Consider the following 13,393-nt stretch of genomic DNA (forward strand, 5'->3'; position numbering starts at 1 on the left):
AAAGTCGTCGTGGACTTTTGTATTTTGTCTTATTGTACTATACTTCCGCTCAAAAAAATATTCTATGTTTTATTTGCCTATTTAATTTTAACAGAATTGGTTGGGTAGTCTGACAGTAACAGAGTAACAGATATAAATTCAGACTCGGAGCAAATATGAAGTCTGGAGAGCGCGCATTTAATTAAACATTTTCTTAAAAATTGGCACTCCACTATTAAATACACCTGGCATGGCAGTGCGATAGAAAGAGACGAAATGCTGCAATTGACTTGGTATTCAAATCCATAAATAACCGTTCTATTTTCCGGTAAGGTAGTGATTAGCCACTATCATATCGACAGAATATCGATAAAATATCGATAAATAAAAAAGTGTGACTATTAGAAATTAATGTATATAATGTTGTATATTTTATTAAAAAGAGCGCAAAAAAAGAATTCTCGGAGAGTTTCTTGCGCCGCTTCTTCTCTCTAAGAGCGCCATGTGTTTCCGAAGCGGTAGTAGTATCTCGTATATTAGAAATGACATCAAAAAGAATTCTAAAGGAATCAATTTTGAAAAAATAAATGCCTTTTTTTGTCTTTAGCTCTTGATCCGTGAGCCTTCGGACTGTTTCATGAAATAAACATACATATTTTATTCTGTGATTTGTTTTTCACTATTTCCCACAACTGTATTGGAAACTCGTGACATAAACCTCATCGGCTCACGCTTGTAAATGACAGCTTATTTTCAGTAACATATTTTCCACCCGTGTACTAATAACCATTATTACTGTTATTCCAAAAAGAGGCAACAATTGGAAACCAATGTGATATCTATTACAAAGGTATATACATATAATTGGAGTAATTTGGTTACATCGTCCTCTGTCATTGAAAAGTTGAAATCGTTCGATTTTTGTGATTACTAGCGATTAATTCGATTTGGAAGCGACTTTTCTTTGTAAAATCCGTAAAAACACTTTATAAATTGATAAATCCCAATAATTTTTTGCACTTTTATCATCAAGAAACGCACTTTCAGTAAGTATAATATTGATTGTTATAAGTTTTATACTTTTCGAGAAAATCAAATCGGAGTTCCAAAGTAGCGGGTGGCCCGGTTTATTTGCTGTCCAGTGTAACTTGCATTATAGATTTTTAATAATTTGAATACGCTGACTGGAATTGGATTATTAAAATTGTATCATCGTGGCGATGCCCAAGGCTTGTTAGAATTGTTAGAGTTGCAAGAATACAATAATTTGTAATAATAAATTATTTACTTACATGTATAAATGAAGCCGGCGATTGTGAAAAATACCACGTTGATGATGTGGGCCAAACGCTTCTCCTCGAAAAGTTTCTGTGCCTCCTGGTACTCACTCGGAGCTGAGAAGTCTGTTGCACTCGTGATGGACGTGTCAGGTGCCACCGTCGATACCGAGTACAAGTGACTAATAACAAAAAAAAATATTTATTTCACCATGTTTGTAGTCTTTCTGTGTCGAAGTTTTTCTAATGGAAGTTGAGGATAAACGGGCGTTAGGGTAACCTGATTGAAGTGATCACCTCCGATCATATTTTTGACAACACTAGAGGATCCTCAGAAACGTTACCAGCCTTTAAGGAAGGTGTATGCTTTTTTTTGAAGGTACTCAAAATCATCATGGAAAGGAATCTCATTCCATATTTATTACGTGGCAGAAAGTTTCTTGAAAACCGCACTGTGAGGTAACGCAACACATCTAGATGAGGTATCGTGGGAAGTTGTAATTTGGCGGCAGGAATCAGGTGAAACAGCTTTTCAGTACACTTCCCGTGATAAATGCGGATAAAACTATTGAATCGACGCGACCCTTTTTTTTAGAGCTGATACTAGGGGTGTGTCTGCCCGTACTATCGCATTGTAGAGCGCTGGAATGTGTGCCAGCTTGAAGTATTACCTTCCTCTATAAATGACCACAAAATCTTCAATCAATTTTATATCTTACTAGCTGACCCGGCAAACGTTGTTTTGCCATATAAATTATATTGATCTTTTGCTTGCTAGTTGATAAGAGATGGCGCTAGTTGTATTCATTAGTAACAATCACCCTTCTTTTATATTTTGTATAATTACACTATACACTATAGTTTTATAAATTATAACCTATATGTTATTCTGGTGTGTAAGCTATATTATTGTAAAGTTTCATCAAAATCTATTCAGTAGATTTTGCGTTAAAGAAGTTCAAACATACATCCAGACATACAAACATTCACTTTATAATATTAGTAGGAAGTATTTTAAAATACCATATTTTATATCGCTAACTTAAGCCATTGGCTCTTTATACTTAGTTTGTAATCATCATTAATATTTGATAACCTTTCCTTAAGACTTTCACTATGTAATAAGCATCGTGAGAACTATTTTGGCTAGTGTTACAGAAGTAGATGTAAGTTTCTTTATATAAATAATAAATCAATAATTTACAGTTACGGACGAGTAAAAAAAGTAGGACTCCGCGCCGTGATATTATCAAGTGAAGCACCGTTATGCTAGTGTGTGTGCGGTTACAGGGGATACTAGTTATACAATTTTTTATCCCTTAAATAATCAAATATGGCCACAAATAGTTATATAGTATCGTTTTTACACTTTTTCACAACGCACGACGGCAATTTTAAAATATTTTATTGAGACGCAAACTGATCTGTCACAGACGTTGACATTTCTCATAATGGCCGCATATCGGCCTGTAGTAGTGTAAGTGTGTGCGTGGGGCTATGTATTTACACGTTAATCGGCTTGTTTTGGTGCTACACTGTTATCGAAGGTGACATGGAGTCCTTATTTTTTTACCAGTCCGTGTTTACAGTGGGTAAAATGACGAATATATAGGAATACTTTGTGTTTTAGTGAAACAAGTGCTATTTTGGTCACTACGCTCGAAATGGTATTTGCTTACGAGCCACAGGTGAGCGTCATAAAGAAATCGAATAAAATACTTATCACTACTAAGTTTTCGTCGTTTTGATATGGGAACATAGATATAAGTAGATTGAATAGCTTACTTGTAAGGATCCGGTTCCACGATGGTAATACTTGTGAGGGTTATAGGGACCTCTGGACTTTCGTTCTGGTAAGCGATGATTATATATCGCCCTAGAACTGCTACAATTCCCACAGAAAATCCTAGCAATAGTCCAAGTACAGCCGTGATATTGGATTGGTTCATACGTAGGAAATATCGCTGGTACAGCATTTCCACCTGAAATAAAGAAAAGGTCAATATTGTTTTTAACTTTCCAGGTTTATTGTTTTAGTTTATTGTGTCATACAATATGGGGTCAGCTCGATGGTAGGTCATATCCTCCACCGATAATGTCAATGATGCACCATATTTTCGACCGAATCTTATTTAATATTGAAACGTAGTATTTTTTTTTATATTGCGATAACCTTTTATATATAAGCTTTTTTACCTAGTTCGATGAATTTAATCACGCAGATATATTCTTTGTTTCATCCGAGTTCTGATCTTTAAATAATTTATATATCATAAAAGATAGGTCTATCTAGTTACGTTTAGTAATATTTACCGCTTAAAAATTACGATAATTTTGTTGAATTCAATGTAAAAACAAATAGCTGGACTGAGTATGATTTTATCATGAAACATACTAATAAGAGCTTATATTGCACAAAAATAAACCCAGCCTAGCCTTGTCTTTCGGAGGAAAAAGATCTTACCGTGATATGGTAACAATTTGCAAACCACCTCGCGTACTCTTTGCGGATTCGAAGCGTGACCAATTCATTCTGCTCGTACAACTGAGAAGATACTCGTTACGAGGTGTTCAAGTGAACATAAACAAATTTTCAGGATATCCTTCGATGTTATCTTAAGCCACGATATTTGTACACAGACAGTACAAAGATATTCTGTCCTTTTTTGCTTGCGGCTCGAACTCAGAATGTTTAATTTTCATCGCAATGTATCGGATTTTAACCAAAGCATAATATCCCTCTAAAATCTAAGCAGCCATTTTAATTTCTAAATCTACCAATAAAATAATCACCAAAATCGGTACAGTCGTTCTGGAAATTAGCCGAAACGGGTGGACAGAAATAAAATATTTATTTCTCTACTATATGTAATAGGTTTTTGAAGTTATACTTCTTTAGGTGCGCCATGAAAAAATGTTGAGAGCGAAATTTTAAGATGCGCGCGCATCACTATAGCACAAAAGTAACAGGGTGAAGTTTGTTCCTAAAATTTTCTGACGTTTGCGACATCAGTTATTTTTATTTTGGTTTTTTCGTCCATTAATAGGATAGGGAACGGGTTCAAGCCCGAAAAGACGTATTCGTTATTTAATAATTAAATGTCAAAGCTGTCGTTTCAAGATTTTTACAATATTGTTCTTTCTGCAAACGTTGAATAGCACGAGGAATAAATAATTTGAAGGATTTTTGCTTTGTTAGGCCAAAGAAGTATAACTTGCATACTTAAGTACCTACACACACACTTTTTAACAGTTTTTACTTTTTAACACACCTTAAGCTGTTACTTTGGTATTAAATACAGCAGAAAAACAAATTTAATTAATGTCTACACGGCTTAATAATGATTGTGATTGTTTGATAAATAAGTTGTGGTATACTAAGCTAAGGACCGAATAATAGTACGCAGAATAGCGAACGGTAATTAATTCGACGTCAAAGTAAAAGCTCTTTGAATGTTTCTTTATTGGGTTGTCACTCTATATGTTTCCACGAAAATATAACATTAAATGCGAATTCTAATGAGCATGCCCAACGTCGTAGCCGAGACTCAATGTCACACATAATTTTATTTGCCCTTAAGAGTCATCAAGAATATTGGCATTCATCTTTATAATATTAAAATATTCTTAACTACAGATAATACTGTATTATAAGTTAAATCAGGCGTTATTCTTTAGATTCTATGGATATGGATATTAGATGAGTTTGAGCATTCACGCTCGCATATGTAACGCTAGTTTTGTTATGTTAGTTAGCGTATGGAGCACCTGATGGTAAGAGATCACCAGTCCGTTTTGTCATACAAAAGAAACCAATATGCTTTTTTTAATGTACCCATGTTGACACAGAAAGATCAGTCCAGATTTGGTTTTATATCGTAAAAAATCATTGAAAACCGAGCGGTGGAGTAACGTGATACATCCAGATTATTATCATTATTAGGGAAAGTAGCACTTAAATCTGTAGATCTATTGTGCCCCCTACATGTGCTCGGGCCCTACCCTACCCTAGCGTTTAACTATGCTCGATGAGATGAAGTAGTTCGGCAACGTTTAGATAAATTTTTCCCTTGCATAATCGTAGTTTTTATTTGTATTTAAATCACTTTCTCCAAGCCTATGACCTGTAAGTGGCGTAGTCTCCTCAATACACACAAGTGGGGTAGGTCTTCAGCCTGGATATTGAGGGCTTTGAGACAACCTACACTCATTCCAGAAGGATGTGTTTAGGATCTTCATATGCCTCTTGGCAAAAATCTACATAGCCGGTCTATTCACTGAGGCCTATTTTTATACAGAGAGTAAGAATGATTTTACGGAAGAGAGGTCAATCTTATCGTCGACCGCTGATGGTCAGTGAGAATAGCCGTATATCCTCTATATATGCAATACCTGAGAAAATATAAGAACGTTTTTGTAAAGGATAACCATGTCATATCGACATGAAAACGTCACAGATATTACATGTTCACTCTTAAATTAATTATCAATTTTGATTAATTTGATTATTTTAATTATCAAATATCCATTAGCCCTGAGCGACACTGTATTGGCATCGTTACATTTTCTCGTAAAAATATTTTGGAAGGAAGTTCGTTCAACAGTTCGAATGAGTTTGGAAGACAGTGCCTCTAGCACCTTCTCAAGATAGTATTTAAGTTTAAGGCGTGAATGCTGCTAATAATCAGCAGGAATCTGATCAAAATATGATGTGGTGGTCCTCAAGGGACTCTCTCGTTGGATATTTATTATCACTTCATTTTAATTTTTAAAGAGAACAAACCAGTTAAAGATAAAAAAAAAGGAAATCAAAGATAAATGTATTAGTAAAACAATGACATCATATTAAGAATGGTTAGGCATGTATCAACGTGTACGATAAAAAGGCACAGAATCATTTGCTTTCATTCATAATTTAAAAATCAATTAATGCTTTTAAAGATAGCAGAGAGATTTTGCTCATGCCAGCCTTGTCAGCGAGAATTGTCACTTCACAAAGGAAGACATGAAATCTATAGAAATAATATCATCATAAGTGGGGTGTCTATACCATTGAAGTACAATAAACAATTGGCAATAATAGCCTATTTAAAGGTCGTCGTAAATCCGAGCGGCGTTTTATACACGTATACATTAACTTATACATATAAAATTGAAACATTCATTCAAATTAACGCCTTATTTCGTGGCAGTAATGTTCAAAATCTATCGTATACTCTATCAGACGTAGCTACACTATGTCATGCGCGAGATTAACGCAAACACGAGGCAAAATGATTAAAAACGTCAAGTTTTGATATATGCTGTTATTTGAAAAGTTTTTCAACAAAAACTTTTTCATTGCGTGGCGTTGTATTCAAAGCGCGGTCGAAATACAACTGAACGAAACCTCTGCCTAATAGACGCGTAGGCAGAGTTTTGCTTCAGACAATTTTTGAGCATGATCGTGAGTCTAGTTGTTTATTGTACGTCAATGTTCTATACATAAAAATGTAAAATTATTGTGTGTATGACTTGCAGAGTCATGTATGAAATGAATAATTCACTAATGTAGTGTCGCAAGCTGATCGTAATATTATATAGTAAAATAATTCGCATGAACCTACGCGAGCTAAGTTGCAGACGCCTGCTAGAAAGTAGTTAACATTTTGTCTTCAAATATAAATAATTATATATTTTGATTATTACATAATAAATCAATTAAGACAAACATATATTAATGATTGAAGATTGGCCATATTTAATTTGAATTTCATCGTTAGTCAAGAATACAGCTTACAATATACTTGCGTAAATACAATCAAACCGAACATACAACAAGATAGAAAAGGTAAGCGAATATTTTGTTACTATAACAAGGCATTAGCTCCTCAGGAATTTGACACACAATGACAAATCAAAATTTGTCACACATTTTCTGACTATTAGATTATCTCCAAGCTGGTATATTGTAAGTCTTCAAATAATGTGATGACAATAATTGATGATAAAGAGTTAAAATAACACTCTGATATAAACAAGTACATTTTTAAGAACAACACTATTTTAAAAACATAGAAGTTTTGTGGTCTATAACTTCAGTATCTTGTGTAGAATTTGCCACCCATCACTAATTCACAAATTCTAGAAAGCTTTTTTCGACCCTACATAGTGTTTCGGTCTTGGGTGTATTTTTTATTTAGATTTATGAAAATTCAATAAAATGTTGATTCAACAATCAACGTTTTCTTCCCGATGATATCTATAATATATTATTTCGCAAAAGTGTTTTTATCCGAACGCTGAAACTACCACAATTCTGTGTCAAAAAATATGAATTTAATACAATTTTGAAGCATATTCAATAAACATTAAATACATTAAAATATATACAAAAGTTATAAAATTATACATTTCCAAAAATATGATAATAAATTAACAGTTTAATCTATCGACAGTATTTTTTGTTAATTGTTAAAATAGCATTTCCTACATATATGGATTTATAATATTCTCGTTTTGTTGATTTGTATCGGTGTGACCGTTTATTGAGTGGGAAATTTCAGTACGGATCACCTAGAATACATATAAGAAGGAATATTGTGTAAGTAATTAATAGAAGTGTATCTATACTAGACGCAAGAGCCACAGCCAGCACAGTACAGTATATGCAGGGCATTTGAAGCACAGAAAGGCCGCAAGGTTATGTTGCGACGCAGCTACATGACAGAGAATCATAATATTACCGCTAGCATGGTACAGCCTAGCGAAACTCTCTAAGAAAAAAGCAATTGTATGAAACGTGCAGTCCTTGATAGATTGACAGATGTCGGCAATAATCTTGTAAAAAACGGGGATAGCCGAAATCCACTACGTTTTAAGCAACTGTTCGCTTTCACCCTTAGGCGGATTAAGTGCCGTCGCCATATTGTAATTACTATTTCGAACTTATGTCAAACCTCACTGCACGTTTCATACTAAATTTCAATTTTTACTTAGGCAGTTCCACCTCTTATTACATAGTATTTACATCCTCTTTGGCATGGTATAATATTGACACACTTTTTACACAAATTATCTTGCCCCAAGTTAAGCATATATAGCCTGTGTTATGGGTTACAAGACAATGATAAATTTAATACAGTATACTTACTTAAACATACATATATTCATATTAACATACATAAATACATTTAAACATCCATGACTCGGAAACAAACATCTATATTCATCATATAAATGCTTGCACCTACCGGGATTCGAACCCGAGACCTCTATAACCACGGGTATAACAATATACTCCGCCTGGTATACGGTTGAGTCACGTGATTGGCCTAAGAATACGTCATCAGTTGCGATGACTGTTCTCAAACTATTTTCGAGTGAAACAACGCTGTAGATGTGAGCGACACGACGATATTGATGAAATGGCGAGCTGTCAGACATTTTTTATATCGTGACGTAGTCTAAGGCCATCGTGGGAAAAGAATACCAGGCGAAATATATTATACCATAACCGCTAGTACAACGGAATAAAATACCAAATGAGTAAAAATAACGATACTTGATGTAGAAGTGATCCTTAAGTAAAGAATTCCCTTACGTTAAGGTTCTTAAATCGATGCGATACACACAAAGTGTGTGCTGGTCCTGGGCAGTTGTCAATGCAGTCATCGCAGCAATTGCGCCCCTCAGTATCGTCGCTTAAGTCAATCGTGATTGCATCACTATCTCCACCGGGATCTGAAAAAAACATCAGTTTACTTTGGGAAACCTTTCAATTTATACTATACGACGTGCGTTCAATGATTTTTTATATGACAATAAGGGACGAGACGAGCAGGACGTTCAGCTGATGGTAATTGCAATGCAATGTCGGTCAGGATTATTGAAAAACCCAAAAATTCTGAGCGGCACTACGATTGCGCTCGTCATGTTGAGATATAAGATGTTAAGTCTCATTTGCCCATTAATTTCACTAACTACGGCACCCTTCAGACCGAATCAAAATAATAGTTATACATTACTGCTTCACGGCAGAAAAAGGTGACGACGGTGGTTCCCATAATCATGCTGGCATCCGGTGCAAAGAAGCCTACTATTGGTAAATGCACTTAGTCGCCTCTTACGATACCCTTGCACGTGGGACTTCCCTATTCCTTTCATGCCCCACGGAAGTACAGGGTAATTTTTTATCATGACTTTTCAATGAGATATAGAGAGAGTATTTACGGGCATGTTGACATTTAATCTTATACCGTGGTTTTCGAGATGCCATAGAAATGCTTGAGGCAAACCTGTGTTAGATACCATTTAATTGAAATCACAAACACCCGCTTTATAACAGTTTTTCGTTATTAAGGATTATTTAGAGAAACGAACCGCAATGTGTGTAAATACACAAAAAATATTTCAATCTTTATATTCATTGTAATGGTGAGTGGTTTAAATTTAGTACAAATTTATGCGTTATACTTAAATAAACAGAAATTCAAAATGAATAATATCTGATGTAAAAACTATACAATACAAAAACGAGTTATTACGAGCAATTAAAAAAGGCACAGTTACTTAATAAAGTAATTACTAACTACATTATGATAGTCAATTAAATAAATTACCACGATACTATAACTATCTATAATATAACTATATACTATATTATTATCAAATAACTTAGCTAAGCTAATATCAGAAATGGCACCATAGGATGAGTACTAAATTTACCATTAATAATTAATAGGTGGTTTTCTGCAAAGCCAATATAACATGATTGAAACGTAGCTTAGACAGACCTTATGATTAATTTGGAAAAAAAATGCAAAGTTTTTTAATTCTTCTGTCTGAAAATTTTATACTTGAGCAATTATTTCGCAATGGTAAAACTGTAACTGGATTTTCTTGTGGTTTACCCAACACCCAAATTAAAATGAAAATTCGCATGACCAGATGGTGGCAATAAAGTAAAATAACTAACTAAATTTTTATATCAAAGTCAAATACTTTATTCAATTAGGCTAAAACTCAGCGCTTTAGAGCTAGAACGCACATTATTGAGGGAAGGAGACGGTAAAGTTATGAATAGTTAACAACAGTATTGCAACACGTAGGTGAAAAACGTATCTATTAAAAATATCCTATGAATTGGTACACATTTCTATTGCTTTAAACTGTGGATAAACACCCAATAGTTCAAACAACTTTTTTTGAAGGTACCCTTGTCGTATCTTCCCGAAAACACCGCACGAAGAAGCTCATTCCACAGCTTTGTAGTACGTGGAAGAAAGCTCCTTGAAAACCGCACTGTGGTAGACCGCCACCAAAAGTTTTTATTACCTGCTCAGTCCTGTGTGTACACGGTCGAGGTCGCGGGGTTAAACAAGTGTAGAATATACCAATACTAGTATTTCATTATAATATATTTACTATTATTGCATATATCTTTTTTGTAAATTTTCACTATCGTCGTGTGGTCATAGGGCACATAACTTCATTATGTATAGGAAACAAAACGGGAGTTAGAGTTGAGACAGTTCAAGAAACAACGATTCAATTCATTTTAATGGCCAAAAGGACGAAACCCCCCGAATGTGAAATGTCAGATAGCTAATAAAATTAGACAAACAGCCGCTACCTGATACACGGTGGCAGTCGAAACGTAGCCATAATAAAGAGAGACATAAAATGTTTTATTCGGTTCGTAAGAGGACGTAATGATTACAGGAAGGCTGCGAGTATTTACGAGAGCTTCACGTGATAACATTATCGCCTAGCTTCTGACGTGAAGTAATAATACATATGCAAGTTAGCTTTAAGTTTATTTCACGTAGATTTTTATTTCTGTACTTGTCTAAATGCTTTATAAATAGCACTAAATGCATTTAGATATTATATGAATATAATATGTGTATGTTTCAATAAAACACTTTTTAAAGGCTTAAAACGCGTGCAAATTAACATTAGATTATTACGTAAACTACACATTATTATTTTAGTTGACCCGACGTTTCGAGACCCTTCCAGTTCCATAAAAAAGCTCAAAAGTATTTTTTTTAAATGTGTAACACTCGCGTTAATTAAAGAAAATACTATGTATATGTTTATTAACTCCGTCTAAAATCCTTAAAAGCTGGACCAATTTTAAAAGGGCTTTATCGGGGAGACAGCTTTTGTTATAAGTAGTGACATAGACTACTATATAAAATAAATTAGGTGGTTGCATAAAACATCCATGAAACTATTACATGAAATCAAATGTATAGTAAAATAGTCACGTAAACGGAATCAAATCTATTATTGCTTATACACTAACGAAGAATTTCCAAGGAGGACTAATTAACATACGGGTCTGTAACAAGAGGAATCACTGAGCCTTGCCTTCCTTTTGGTAACTGTACGCCCCTTTTTTATAATAGTCTATAAAATACTGCAGTCTTAACAGGCTTTGGTTTTAGCAATTACCCTCGACGGCATCCTATGGAGATCTCGGCGAGGAAACTAATGCCAATATAAGATGTTCATAGGATAGAAGTTTCGAAAGAAGTGCCTTATACAATAATCAATTATATGCATTTTATATATGCAGATTGCCAAGCCTCCTCCTTGCTTACGACGACCGCCACCCATAAGTCCGAGAGACATACATACTAGAAGATCGGTAGCTGATCAACCATGGTGATATTCATACTGGCGGTCATTTTTTTATGGAAAAGGAGGACAAACGAGCGTACGGGTCACCTGGTGTTAAATGATCACCGCCACCCACATTATCTTGCAACACCAGAGGAATCACAGGAGCGTTGCCGGCCTTTAAGGAAGATGTACGCGCTTTTTATGAAGGTACCCATGTAGTATCGTCCCGGAAACAAGGCAACACATGGAAGCTCATTCCACAGCTTTGTAGTACGTGGAAGAAAGCTCCTTAAAAACCGCACTGTGGAGGACCGCCACACATCCAGAAGGTGGGGATGATATCCTTACTTGTGGCGTGTCGTGCGAAGGTGGAATTCGGCAGGTCATTGATTGATATATGTTATATATTGCGATTGTGCTCAATATATGTGAAATGCATCAGCTGAAAAAGTAGGTACAGGTCATTGGCGACGGATATTGCTAAAATCCGAAGGCCGAGTTCGCTGGAGTTCCCAAGGCCGTGTACTTACTCCTACACTGTTTCTTCCGAATATCAATGATATTTTAGATGTCTTCATCAATGTGAACGGACGTTTAGGTGTCTCTCGGGTAATCGTCCGGTAGTGCCGGAAGAAGCTCGAGGAATGTACAATCAATTGTTCAATTATTTATCTCCCAGAACACTCAAGTTTGCGGATCGGAATACTGGACCTCCAGGTGAGAAAATAATATAAGGAAAATCCGAAATTAACTGGAAATACTATTCGGAAAGAGGTAAGGTTGATTCTATCCTACTATATTAATCTGTAGTAAAAGTAATAAACGATTTATGACTGGCTAACAACAATTCTAGGATTTTTTAAATGTTAATCTGTCTGTATATAACTGAAGAATGTCTTACACGATTTTTTTTATGGAATAGGAGGACAAACGAGCGTACGGGTCACCTGTTGTTAAGTGATCACCGCCGCCCACAATCTCTTGCAACACCAGAGGAATCACAGGAGCGTTGCCGACCGTTTTATGAACCTTTGTGTGTTCACTGTAGAACCAAGTTCTATATCTAAAATTTCTTGATAAACTATGTAGATAAGGCGTTTAAACATAAGATAAACTTACTTATATTACAATAAAAACACCTTTTTGTGACTCCCAATTTCGTAATAATTATTTATCAAATTTTAACTAGTATATAATTTATAGCAGCGATAAGCAGGCAACAAAGCTACAGCTAAAACTTTACTTTTAATTTGCTTTTATTTGGAGATCGACTCCCAAAACATACGACCCGTATAGGTAAGTGACCCTGCCTACTGAGATAGAGGTCCCGGGCAAACATTTATATGATGAATATCGATTTCTGTTTCGTTTATATATGAATTTATGTATGTTTACGTATATTTATATATCGTATTAGCTAGCAAGACAATAATATGTCTTGCAACCACAGTACAGGTTCTGCCAGCTTGATAATTTGTGTAATACAGTGTCGATATTATTTATTATATTATACAACAAAAAAAATA

General features: G+C 34.9%; 1 protein-coding gene across 1 annotated transcript in view; it reads right to left on the bottom strand.

Moving 5' to 3' along the window:
• LOC126978941 (adenylate cyclase type 6-like) overlaps positions 1–13,393 on the bottom strand; it is a 308,068-nt gene that overhangs the window by 76,919 nt on the left and 217,756 nt on the right. The window contains exons 5-7 of the mRNA XM_050828068.1: positions 8,839–8,978; positions 3,042–3,238; positions 1,272–1,438 (exon numbers count right to left, since the gene is read on the bottom strand). Coding sequence (XP_050684025.1) covers positions 1,272–1,438; positions 3,042–3,238; positions 8,839–8,978 — 504 coding nt within the window. The remainder of the gene's footprint in view (positions 1–1,271; positions 1,439–3,041; positions 3,239–8,838; positions 8,979–13,393) is intronic.

Source organism: Leptidea sinapis, chromosome Z, assembly GCF_905404315.1.
Source record: "Leptidea sinapis chromosome Z, ilLepSina1.1, whole genome shotgun sequence".
Classification (NCBI taxonomy): Eukaryota; Metazoa; Arthropoda; class Insecta; order Lepidoptera; family Pieridae; genus Leptidea; species Leptidea sinapis.